Consider the following 12,699-nt stretch of genomic DNA (forward strand, 5'->3'; position numbering starts at 1 on the left):
AGTCACAGCGGGGCTGTGGGAGAAAGCCGCTGTGTGCTTGATGCCGCGCGGTCGCTCTAAACATCGGTCCGAGTGGCTCACAGCGGCACCTCCATGACGAGCTGAGTGACTGAGCCACTGTTTGCACAGACTCTGAGCTCAGAAGATTTTTAAGTAGCTCTTCACCACGGGACCCCTCTCCTCATTATGTGGAGTGGGAGTGTGGCAGAGAGGCAGAAAGGCCAGAGAGAGAAACACAAGGGCAATGCAGGGGGAAAAAGTCAGGATATGGATTATTATTTGTATGTGCCTCCCACACAAAGGTTAACTGCAGGTGCACTTGTGTATGACCAGCTTGACGTGTGCTTTTAACAAGCTGGGCAGGGTTGCATTTGAGCTCCGACACGCTTAAAGCCTGAAAACAGTCTGCGGTGGAACGCTCAGCGGGATCCTTGTCCCTCAATGATCCACAACACCCACGGTGTTCTATGGCTCTCTCTCTACCTTCTCTTCACATGCATGTGAGCAGGATCACATACTGTGGTGAAGAAATGGGAACCTGAGTCCATATATCCTCGTCTCTCCTCCAGCTCTTGTTCTCGTCTCATTTCACTTTCACGTCAGCTACCAAGGGGCTCTAATATTTAAATTTACTGGCACCGAATTGGCAATTTAACTGTCCTATATTTAACTTAATGACTAAAGTGTCACACACATACAGATTGATGCATACTCTGGGATGAGAAGCCTCTCTCATTTCCAGGACTGCAGGGAGCCAAATGTCTATTTATTAACCATCTGACATATAAAGTGGAAGGGACTAGAAACCATTTCCCCGTATTCCACTGTTCTCCATCTCCTGTGAAAGACTTCAAATATTTGATGCACCCTGCACAGAAGTCTCTGGCATTCATTTATTTATTTTTGCCTAGCTAACTGGATGCCCTTGGTTATTAATACAGCTGGAATTAGCCGTCAAGATTTTCTTATCATGTTAGTACAACAATTATTTCCACAGCAGCTAAGTGGAACTAATGAGCAGGAAAATCTGCTCTTTGCTTTACAGTAACATCATTACTTTCTTTTGGCCTCTGTTTAGAAATAAGGCGAGTTTTAATGATTTCTAGATGGCATTTCATTTTTAAGGAGGTGTTATAGATTGCGTGGAATGCAAATTAGAGCTCAGGTCATGACACTTATCTTTGGATGGAACTGGACTCGGCCTTTGTACAACTGCAGCAAATACTGACACAAACAAATCTGTGAGTAAAGACCTTATTCTTCCAGCTTCTTCGCCCTCCACAGAACAGACTGTGTATTTACATGAACCTGGGGCCGGGCTGCAGTTTAGGTTGTAAATCCTTCCAAACTTAAAAAATCAAACTACACATCAAATCACTTTTATTATTCTGATTTAATAAGTTATGTGATGCCTTAAATATTGGGGTGAAGCATCACGATTGACAGCTGAGACAGATGACGTCGAGGGTCATAAAGTTAGAACCATTTATATTTGCCCATTTTCTTGCGTGTGTCATCTTCTGGTTTCTTTGGGCCTGATTCATCTCCTGTGACAGCCTCAGTGTTCTCTTTGTCCTTTGGAAATTGTTGTCAGAAGCGCTTTATTTCTGCAAGTGCACGGGTCACAGAGAAGTTAACTCGGCTAATTAGCGCTTACCCCTGAGAAGACAAACACACAAAGAGCGCACTGACAAAATTCAACAGGAGCTCGAATTGTCGGACGGGTTTTAAGACCTCGTCTGAGACGCTTGAATTCTTTAAATCTCACTGTGCTGCCATCATTTATTCTGGTTCAGGAGGAAAAACACATCCCTCATCGCTGTTCAGAAGAAAATCACACACACACAGAGTCTCTTTTCACTTGTGCACTCAATCTGCTTGACTCCAACACACACACACACACAAAGACACAGCCGAATCTCCTGTGAGTGGCGAGCAGCAGTCACGAGGAGAGAATGTGTGCGGGGAGAATGACACAGCAACCATCTATCTCTCTTTCTCCCTCTGCCTCTTTCACTTCTCTGCCACTGTTATGCTGGGAGGATGGAGCCTGTGTGTATGTGTGTGCGTGTGCATGTGCGTATGTGTGTGTGGCGGGGGCCTGTGTGGATTCGTGCCACAGTGGGTTGTTATTTCCTCAGATTATGAGATGGAGAAAAGAAATGTACAAACAACGGGATTAATGTCATAGCGTGGGATTTCGGGGAAGCTGATCTAATTCATAAGCGACTGACATTCGTTTTTGTGTGGTACCCAGAAGGACGCTCTATCTCCTCTCGGTTTTATTAGGACACATCCCTGCATTTCTGAGCACTAATAGGCAAACGCTCAATTATTTACCTTCCTATTAGAAATAACATGTACAATCTACATGAAGTAAATATGTGATAAATACAGTTTCAGCCACATAAAAAGTTTGTTGAGTAAAGACAGTCTCTGTGGATTTGTCCGGCACTTTCTGTCCAGCCTGTGGATAAATTGCCCAGAAATCATATCCAGACATTTATGTTCCCAGCAGATGAATCCTTCTGACTCTAGTTCTGCCCTGACTTCCCATCTGCTGCGGCCATGGGCTTCTTATTTTCGCTCTTTGCTGAAATATAAATGTCAACTCTTTGATGGATTGTCATTAAATCTGGCTCACGCCTCCATGTTCCCTGTCAAGATGAAGTGTTGTAGCTCTGATGAAGCCTCCTGATCTGTTGCCGTCATCCGGCCCCATCAGCTTCACCTTTACTAGTTTTTAATGCATTGTAGTAAGTCTGCAGTGAATTTAATTTGACCAGTAGCTATCATGGCTGCTACAGGTATAACCCCTAATTACCAGTAAAGATCATTCCAAGGAGGTTCCTGCTGAGTTTCCCTGAATTGATGATCAACTCAACATCTGACCTTCCTGTCTCTTCTGTCTCCTTCCAGCCACCAGACCCAGACAACATGCTGGGACCATCCCAAGATGGCCGAGCTCTACCAGTCTCTGGGTAAGATGCATTTTCTCTCGCTCTAAGCTTTAGTTGGATTAGAATAACGCAGACCAATCAGTAGAAGTAAGACACTTCCTCATCATCTCTAACTGTCTTCTGTTCTTCCTTCTTGTTTCCGTCCTTCAGCCGACTTGAACAATGTTCGGTTCTCGGCCTACAGAACAGCCATGAAGCTCCGGCGCCTGCAGAAGGCCCTCTGCTGTAAGTATCCTCCGACTACGACAGCACTTTATTAGGAACACCATACTACCATGAGGTAGTTTCTTCCTTTGCTCTCAATCAGGATCTTGTGACAAGGAGTGTTATACTGGGAGTTTCCATCAGACTGTGGCCTTCGAGTCACGATTGATTAGTAATTAGGTGTAGTGTAGGTGTAGGCAAAGTGTGTCTAGAAAACCTTCCCCACTCCATTACACCCCCAGCAGCAGCTTGGGCCGGTGACAGGAGGCAAGTTGAGTCCCTGGATTCTTGCTGGTGATGCCAGATTCTGAGCCGACCATCTGCAGCCTCAGCAGAAATGCCCACTCATCAGAGAAGGCTGCAGCCAGTCTGGCCATTCTCCTTTGACTTACCATATCCCCAGTGAATACCATAGTGATTGTTGTGTGTGTGAACCAGCAAACCAATACTCACACAACCATGCTGTGGTCCAACTCACTGGGATCAGGTTCTGCTGTTTGATGTGAGCATCAACTGAAGCTCCTGAGCTGCAGCTGCAGGATACTGCCACATGATTGGCTGATTGGATAATTGCATGAATGCAGATGTATAGGTTGTCCTGGTGAAGTGCTTGGTGAGTACAGGATGTGTATATATAACTGTGCTGTATGTGTCACATAGAGGTTTTTGCCCCTTGCTTCAAGTACTTATCATGAATGCTCCTCTCATCGGGCTCCAGCCCTCCTACACTTCTTTGTTCTCCCTTACTTTACATTTCCATGTTTCCTTTTTCTATTCGCTCTATTGCCATGTTGTTTTTCTTCGTCTTACATAGTCTCCTCTTCTTCCTCTTCCCTCGTCTTCCTTTTTTCGTCTCTCTACTTCTATCGTCTTTGCCTCCCTGCTCTAACCCTGTGTGTGTGTGTGTGTGTGTGTGTGTCCATATGTGTGTTTACTCATCCCTCCCGTCTCTCGCCGGTGGATCTGTGGAGAGTGTGACCGCCTACGAGCTGTTATGTGTGTGATATGTTTGAAGGCGTATAGCCCGTTGCAGCCGTATCGTACAGAAGCACTATTCGTGTTCACTGTTCTAAAAATACAAATGAGCAGGTTTGGTGGTTGAACCTTGACGAAGGCAGCGTGCTGGTTGAAACTCTCCTGCGTTTTGTTTTCTGTGTTTCCGTAACATTTGGTGGACATTTCTTTCTTTGTCGTCCCCTTTCATTTCTAAAAATGTCTTTAAAAACACATTTATCAACCGACTTAGCTCCAGGTAGAACTCTGGACTTGTTATGACAAGAAGAAATTAAAATGTTAATCTAAATGTTAAAACTAGAAACCGAGTAAAAGTTCAGCTTGCAGCTTGCAGCCTTCATCCCATCAGTACAGGTATGAATCTGCTCATGTGTAGGCAGCAATTAGACCTTGAGCCGACTTATAGAAGTGTGTTTCTCAATATAATCACACTCTCCTCCTCTTTCTGTCCTTAACTGGACTTAATAAACGACAAAGATGAATAATGTGATATTCTATGGATCCCTTGAGGGAAGTCTCCCCCCCCCCCCCACTGCTGTCCTTGAGCAGCAGAGAGCTAGAGGACACTTCAAACATTTAAGTGTCCAGTCTCGTTGAAAGACGGTGTGAGAACTAACCCCCCTCCGCCCCCCCCCCCCCCCCCCCCCCCCCCTCGTGTCTGCAGTGGACCTGGTGAGCATGCCCGTGGTGTGCGAGGTGCTGGACCAGCACGGCCTGAAGCAGAACGAGCAGCTGCTGGACATCTCCCAGCTGGTCACCTGTCTGACCAGCCTGTACCAGCGGCTGGAGCAGAGCCACTCGCACCTTGTCAATGTCCCGCTGTGCGTGGACATGTGTCTCAACTGGCTGCTCAACGTCTACGACACGTACGTACACCAACACCTCACAGGCACGCGCAGAGAAGACCTCCCATTACTTCAGTGAGATCTAACACATTCTATCATGTTGTTTGGTGGTAGTGGTCGCACCGGAAAGATCCGGACTCTGTCGTTCAAAACTGGAATCATCTCGCTCTGCAAGGCTCACCTGGAGGACAAGTACAGATGTAAGTCCTTCAGTCTAAGTGCATGGTGTTTAAGAGCATCATTTACACTTGTCTATGGGCACAATCCATCCCCTGCTCTCATTCCCTGTCTGCTCCCACTTCCTCTCTCCATCCTCCCCATCGCTCCCTCCTCCAGTCTTGTTCAGACAGGTGGCCAGTGCCACAGGTTTCTGTGACCAGCGTCGCCTCGGCCTCCTCCTCCACGACTCCATCCAAATCCCCCGGCAGCTCGGGGAGGTCGCCTCCTTCGGCGGCTCCAACATCGAGCCGTCCGTCCGCAGCTGCTTCCAGTTTGTGAGTCTCACACAAACAACACACAGCACTTTCAACTGTTTGTTCTTGAGTTGGCATTTTACTTAAACTTTCTACAGATTCATGCAAATGTATTATTTACATATATTATTCAGATGTCTAGACAGTTGTCTATTCGCACTGAAGTCTAAGGCCGTCCACATGTAGGCCACATATTACCACAGCCCCACCAAGCATCTAAGTACTTGTTTACTTCAGGCTTTATCAGGTGTGTTTATAGAAAAGAACTAGATTGTCACTTAGAGCGAAGCTGGAAATTATGAGCAACACATAAAAGAACAAGGATAAGAAAAACAAGAGGTGGATGAAACGTATCACGAAAACATGGTCAGAAGCTGAGATTGTGTGTGTGTGTGTGTGTGTGTGTGTGTGTGTGTGTGTGTGTGTGTGTGTGTGTGTGTGTGTGTGTGTGTGTGTGTGTGTGTGTGTGTGTGTGTGTGTGTGTGTGTGTGTGTGTGTGTGTGTGTGTTGGTGTCAGACAGGAGAATAAAATGAATAAGACTGGAGGGGATCAAACAAATCATCTCTCACAGCTGCAGATTTATTGCTCAAATGGAAACAAGGACATATTTTATTGACAAGCCAGAAAGAAAATCTTACACAAATTGGACAGCATCACCACAAAATACAGTTCACACAATATATGAGCTTTGTGTCTGGCTCTCATCATTTCAGAAACTGTCGCTGTTCTCGTTTTCAGTGACTGTGAGGAGTAAGAACATCTGATAGGTTCACTTTGTCAACATAACACACCAGGTGGACTTATCCAGCCCTAAACAGGAGATAGTTGAGAGTCATTCCAGCTGCTTCCTCCGAGGAGTGGGTGTGCTGTGCATGTGGGTGTGAGGTGGGGGGGGGGACCATGGAAACTCCAAAACCCTGGAGTTCCCAGAGTCTCTGCTGATGGGAAAGTGAAGCATGGAGCTAATATGTTGTGTCTTTATTGTTTTTGTTTCCCATCTCTGCAACTCTCAGGAGACTCTTTTTATGTTTATATATATATTTTGTGGTGTAATTTGAATATAAAGCTAAACAAACACGTAAAGGAAAAGGGCTCGTGATGGTCTATACTTCCTTCTCTTCCAGATGGGGAAATATTCAACTGCATTGAAATAAAATGTCCCTTGTTTCCTGTCCCATTTCTCAGGCCAACAACAAACCAGAGCTAGAGGCAGCCATGTTCCTGGACTGGATGCGCCTGGAGCCCCAGTCCATGGTGTGGTTACCCGTCCTGCACCGCGTGGCTGCCGCTGAGACGGCCAAGCACCAGGCCAAGTGCAACATCTGCAAGGAGTGTCCCATCATAGGATTCAGGTACAGAGGAGGCAACCAATCACAGCAGAAGCACTTAGGACGCAGCTAACTGGTCTCCTGGATTCACTAATAAATCATAGTTTTAGGTATTACCATAAATAATCTTGCATGAGGCCCATTGCGAGCTCGTGCATAACTCAAGACTCGAAAGCATTTTGTTTTGCGTCATTATTCACGTAAAAGCACATTAACTTTACCCACTTGATAAACGAGACCGCTCCCGTCACCAGTCGAGCTCCAGCTGTGAAGAGGCTTGTAAACCTATTTATCGCCGTAATCTAATTCAGCGGCAGTGGCGTGGTGGTAAAGCGGCACACTAGTACATATGAATGATTGATGATGTGATTACGGTGACAGAACTCTCGTCTTATTTGTTAACCCCGGTCCTTAAAGTAGTGATGGAACCCGGGAACTGGAAGGTTGGGACCTGTAAAAGGAGGTGGGACTCCTCTGTTGTTGCTGCCCCCCCCCCCCCCCCCCCCCCTTCATGACAAGAGCTGTGATAAATGTTAATAGAGTCTCAGGGCCAAGGAGTAAATTTCTCATTTAGGGACCAGGCTGGAAGAATTTTAACTGCTCCTACCCTGGGGAAAACAAAGCCATAAATTTCCCTCTTTTGTCTTCTTCTGCCTCTTGTCTTTCTTCCACTTCCTTCTTCTTTTATTTACATTTGCCCCTCCCACCTTTGCTCTCCCCTTCTCTCTTCCTCTCTTCAATCTCTTTTCTCTTTCTCTCACCAGATATCGGAGTCTGAAACATTTCAACTATGACATTTGCCAAAGCTGCTTCTTCTCTGGTCGCGTTGCAAAGGGCCACAAGATGCAGTACCCCATGGTCGAGTACTGCACTCCGGTATGAATATTATTATTATTATTATATTCCTGCTCTGCAATGTGCAAATGAAATGAAAATGAACACTGCGAGGATGATAAGTAGCCAAACTTGCGATTTAAAAAAAAACATTCTGTAATCTATTAAACCTGCAAACATGAGCTCCCATGTCTGTACATTAAAAATGAGGCTCGAGCTGGTTGTCGAATAACTCAGATGGAAAACTAGTCAGGATCTCTTTACTTGAAATGAAATGACATATTCTAAGAAATGCTTCCAGTCAGGCACTCTCCATATCCACAACTATTATTATAACAAGATCCATGATAATTAGTAAAATGCTTAGAGGTGCTGGAAGGCAGGTGTTGCTTTTGTCATCTCGCTTGGTGTTGAGCCTGGTACCACTTTGTGTCATGTGTAAGATGACACCCAATCATGTCAGTGTTGTTCTGCTCTGCAAAAACTACTTATTTAAAATCCCTAGAATATCAGAAAACAGCCCTAAGGGAAAGTCAGGGAATAACAAGAGCCTTTTTCACGTTGCAGAGAAAGGGTTAAAGTTTAATTTCTTTAGCCCAGACCCAGGGCTGAAATAAAAACACTGACCGAGAGACGTAAATCTGTTTCCCCTTTCCCGTAAACATAATGACACACTCAGATCTGACAATGAGGGCATTAAGTTCACTTCACTGGACGTGTGAATAGAGTCAAGCGGTCCTGAAAGGTTCCCTTAAAGGTGTGTGTGTGTGTGTGTGCCCCACTCCCACACACTGAACAAAGCCACCTTTGTGTCCCGTCTCTCCGCAGACGACATCAGGGGAGGATGTCAGGGACTTTGCCAAGGTGCTGAAGAACAAGTTCAGGACCAAGCGCTACTTTGCGAAACACCCACGCATGGGTTACCTGCCTGTCCAGACCATCCTGGAGGGAGACAACATGGAGACGTGAGTTGCATAAAGACAGTTCATTTAAACACACATGCATGCAGTGCTGTGTAGCTGGATCAGATGTGGCTCATTCAAAGGTAACACAACCATTCTTATTTTCAGGTGATTAAACACTAAGGAAAACATGAGTTTAAATATTAGGTTCTGCCGATAGATCTCCATGAATCCTACACACTGGACCTTTAGTGTAAACTGAAATTAAAGTTGAAAGCAGTTTAACCACTGGGTTATGGGCGAGACTATTTCTTGGCCGGCGTCTCGGGCGTTTGCCTGGCAACTGCTCAGAGCCAAGAAATAGTCCCAGCGCATTAATCACATTTCTTTAAAGGTCAAACTCCTCCTTTTAAAATGTCATAACAGCAGGGGTAAGAGGGGTCATTGGGGGGGGGGGAGGCTCTGTCAACTTTTGCAAATAGTTCCCAAGTTTTAATTATGGATGGAAACAAAAGTCAAGGTTTTAAAAGTGGTCGGACAAAACCTGAAGATTGTCTGCAGACACCGAACTGCTGACATACTGTTAGACTCAGTAATAAACCTGTGATCGGCTAGAATGAGCTGATGATATCGAGCACGCTGATGTTTCAGTCTGCCTCTGTCATGAATATTTATCTCAACCTCTTATACCGCTATTGGCTAAAGATAAATCATTAATCAGAGGAAAAGAAAATCATCAATAATGGAAGTATCGGCACTTAACTGAGATGCCGAACTTCTCCCTATTGTTAATGCAAGGCCAAGTATTAAGTGCTGTGGAACAGATGTGGAAAGCTGCACATCTGTCCCACAGTTACTTTGCATTATGAATAAAGAGGATCCTGAAACTAAACCCGGTTATAAAAGCATCACAGTTTCAGGCATAAATCATCTTCAGTGAATATCGACACGTACACACACACACACACACACACACACACACACACACACACACACACACCCACACACCGAAGTTTGATGTTAGATGATGCAACACGACCTGTTTTATACTGTATGTGTGTGTTTAATGTTTTGGACTTTGCATGCACACGTTAAGTTTCGGGTCTTTGTCACCATGTGTGTGTTTTGTTATATTTAAAGGGTTTTATTTTCTTCTAGTTGATTTTCTAATGAATAGGCAGACCATGATAAATCCCTTATCAATGATGATAGGGAATTTCATCCCCTCCCATACTACAACTCCCACCATGCTTTGCGGTTCAGTGTCCTGTGTCCTCATCTCACGTTTTCTTGTCTTGCAGTCCTGTCACTCTGATCAACTTCTGGCCCGTAGACCATGCGTGAGTACCTGGCTCGCTCATGCACACACACAGACACACACACACACACACTGTGTTCAGTCGTTGTGTCTTTGCTTCTCATCAGCGGATTGTGACTTTAAGTTGCTCCTCTCATTCACTCATTAAATATGTAATTTAAAAATTGACGGCTCCGGTAGCATCCTATAAATCTAACAGTAACATGATGAAGACAGAACCCAGAGTGGATGTAGCTCTGTAACGTTAACTCAATGTACAGTTTAATGTGACAGAGTCTTCATTCTACATAGATTTTTCCAGAGTGTGCAGGTTTTATATACAGCAGCACAATGCCGAGCTGTAAAGGACTGTTGGCCTCCACCCACACCTCCCTCACCTCCACTTTTAGAGCGAGAGGAGGACAAGGTAGAAGAAATGAATAAATTATACCTCAAGCAGATGTGTCACCAATAGCATTTGAATGTTTTACAGAATGAGAAAAGAGAGGGATAGAAAAATGGTTTATATCAACACACTGTAGGAGAAGACTAAACAATTAGCAGAATGAAAGGCTACGCTGACTTGACGAGTAATTCTCTGGCAGGTTTTCTTTTTATTTCTCCTTCAGCTTTATATCGAGGTAGGAACTCGTGTTTGAGTGTTTTAAAGAGTCAGACCTCGTTTCTCAAGGACTGATGCACAACAGGAAAAGTAGTTTGAATCCTCAAGAGTCTCCTGGTTAATGATGTTAAAGAAGCCGTCTCTCCCTCAGCAGACGTGGTGTGAGATCTTAGATCTGAGGCCTCTTTTGAAGTGAAGGCAAATGTATCCCAAGCCGAGAGTGCAGGGTACAAGCGAGGAGCTTATTTACAAAGCATTCCACACTGTCAGACATCCGTGCCTTGTACTGTCGCTCCCTCCATGCCTCTCCTGTGGATTTATGTGGCTTGTGTGCTTGTGCACTGGGATTAATGAGTCCCTCCTGGTTGCGTTCATGAGCCTCTACCTTCCCTGTTCTGTGTGCTCCTCTCTCTCACAGGCCCGGATCGTCCCCTCAGCTCTCACATGACGACACGCACACTCGGATCGAGCACTACGCCAGCCGGTAACACTCTGCTTTCAGCGGCAGCTCCTCACTGCGTTGCGAGCAGGACACGAGGATGTCACTTTCCTCACGCTTTACTTTGTGCTTTCCCTGCTGCTTGTCCTCGGCCCTGCGTCACAGATAATGGCTCCTCCAGAGAGCCCTTCCAGACACCAGAAACATTTTGATTGATGTGATTTGGAATAATGACTTTAGGGAAAATACTAGAACACGCTTCCTGCACTTGGATGCCTGTCGTCTCCCCCCACTGTGTTCAGGCTGCCGTTAACTCCCAGGGGATCGGTTGCCCTGATTCTGTGCTGACAAAGTTTTGGGGAACTTTTCAGTCAACATTCTCGTGATCATTACACTGAAGAAATCGAATGTTGATCAATGCAGACCTTTAGTTACGGGTGTTTTCACCTCACAATACGTGATTCCCACTTCCTGAAATATGCCAGTGACAGACCAACAGTAGGTTTTCCTCCTCCTGTTCGCAACTCAGTGAGCCCAGTGATTTGAGTAATCTCATTAAATGTTAACACTGATGATGTGAGCCTGCCTCTCAGGCATGTGTCATATGCAGTCAGTGTTTTTGCTCATGTTGTTGGAATATGGTTTAATGTGAAGTCAGGTTTATTTCAAACACTCCACAGAAGATGTTAGATCCCAAAACTATTTTCCTGTTTCTTCTGTGTGTCAACATGTATGCACATGAAAAAAGTTACACAAAACAACAAATGACTAAATTAAAGCATCACATGCTAAATAGTCACACATCCCAATAAATCCACATATTGTGTTAAACACTTGATCAAAGCACTCGAGCCATAGACTTACTGTATAAGAGACAATACACATTACTGATGCATATTTAAGTCAAACAAAACATTACATAACATCTTATTCCAGATCAATATTCCAACAATATCCATGACTGTATATGTCAATGCCTTGAAAGATGCTTATGCACGATTGTGGACTATTTCAAGATGGAGAATGGGGGTACCTTGACAAACTTGCATATAAATATCTTTTTATCACCATGAGTTATGTAAAAGTTACTCGAACATATTATCCCTGCAGCAGTTTCACGTAAAAGAAAACAACTTACCACAGCAGCTCTATTGGTTTAAATGCTGAGCGTGCTGAAAGGATTCTTTATTCGGCTAATGATGAATATGAAGAATGGTGTAGAGGCTGAACTCAAATGTCGAGATATCCCTTGGCAAACAGTAGAAACTGAATCTGTACACGATGATAAAGTGACGTGTTGACTTTTTGGTGAATAAGCATTCTGCAGTGAGAGTCCGACACATGCATATGCTGATGACTCTGGGATGTTACTCACACCGTCCAACGTGCCAGCATGTGGGCCTCAGAAACCTCAATCCATCGATACTGGGCTGGAGACGAGCCGCACTGACACAATCAAAGCTTATTCACCAAAATGTTTCAGTGATCCTTCAGTTTCAGTTTGCGTGGATCCTTTCTGGGTCCACCGACCCGCCGCTGAGGGACAAGAAGCAGTCAAATCAATAACTGGATGAGTCCATCAAACAGCTGATCAGTGGCTCATTGAATCAGTCGGGCACTGTTGGCTTTCCTCTGCGGAGTCAGTGTGAGGTTTGAGCCACGGGCCGAGTGTTTGATCCCTGCAAGAGGGTGTCTGACACCACTCATTGTTGCCTCGGGCTAACTCACACACACACCCACACACACACACCCTCATATAAATATAGCAAACCCCCACATG

The 12,699-nt window shown here is 44.9% G+C and overlaps 1 protein-coding gene across 2 annotated transcripts in view; it reads left to right on the forward strand.

The window, feature by feature from the left end:
* The window catches only part of dmd (dystrophin), a 118,000-nt gene that overhangs the window by 98,464 nt on the left and 6,837 nt on the right, over nucleotides 1-12,699 (forward strand). For both annotated transcript variants that reach the window (XM_053417228.1, XM_053417227.1), the window contains 10 exons: nucleotides 2,920-2,981; nucleotides 3,111-3,185; nucleotides 4,843-5,044; nucleotides 5,138-5,223; nucleotides 5,360-5,517; nucleotides 6,683-6,849; nucleotides 7,590-7,701; nucleotides 8,488-8,624; nucleotides 9,863-9,901; nucleotides 10,899-10,964. In XM_053417228.1, coding sequence (XP_053273203.1) covers nucleotides 2,920-2,981; nucleotides 3,111-3,185; nucleotides 4,843-5,044; nucleotides 5,138-5,223; nucleotides 5,360-5,517; nucleotides 6,683-6,849; nucleotides 7,590-7,701; nucleotides 8,488-8,624; nucleotides 9,863-9,901; nucleotides 10,899-10,964 — 1,104 coding nt within the window. The remainder of the gene's footprint in view (nucleotides 1-2,919; nucleotides 2,982-3,110; nucleotides 3,186-4,842; nucleotides 5,045-5,137; nucleotides 5,224-5,359; nucleotides 5,518-6,682; nucleotides 6,850-7,589; nucleotides 7,702-8,487; nucleotides 8,625-9,862; nucleotides 9,902-10,898; nucleotides 10,965-12,699) is intronic.

This window comes from Pleuronectes platessa, chromosome 24, assembly GCF_947347685.1.
Source record: "Pleuronectes platessa chromosome 24, fPlePla1.1, whole genome shotgun sequence".
NCBI classification, from domain to species: Eukaryota; Metazoa; Chordata; class Actinopteri; order Pleuronectiformes; family Pleuronectidae; genus Pleuronectes; species Pleuronectes platessa.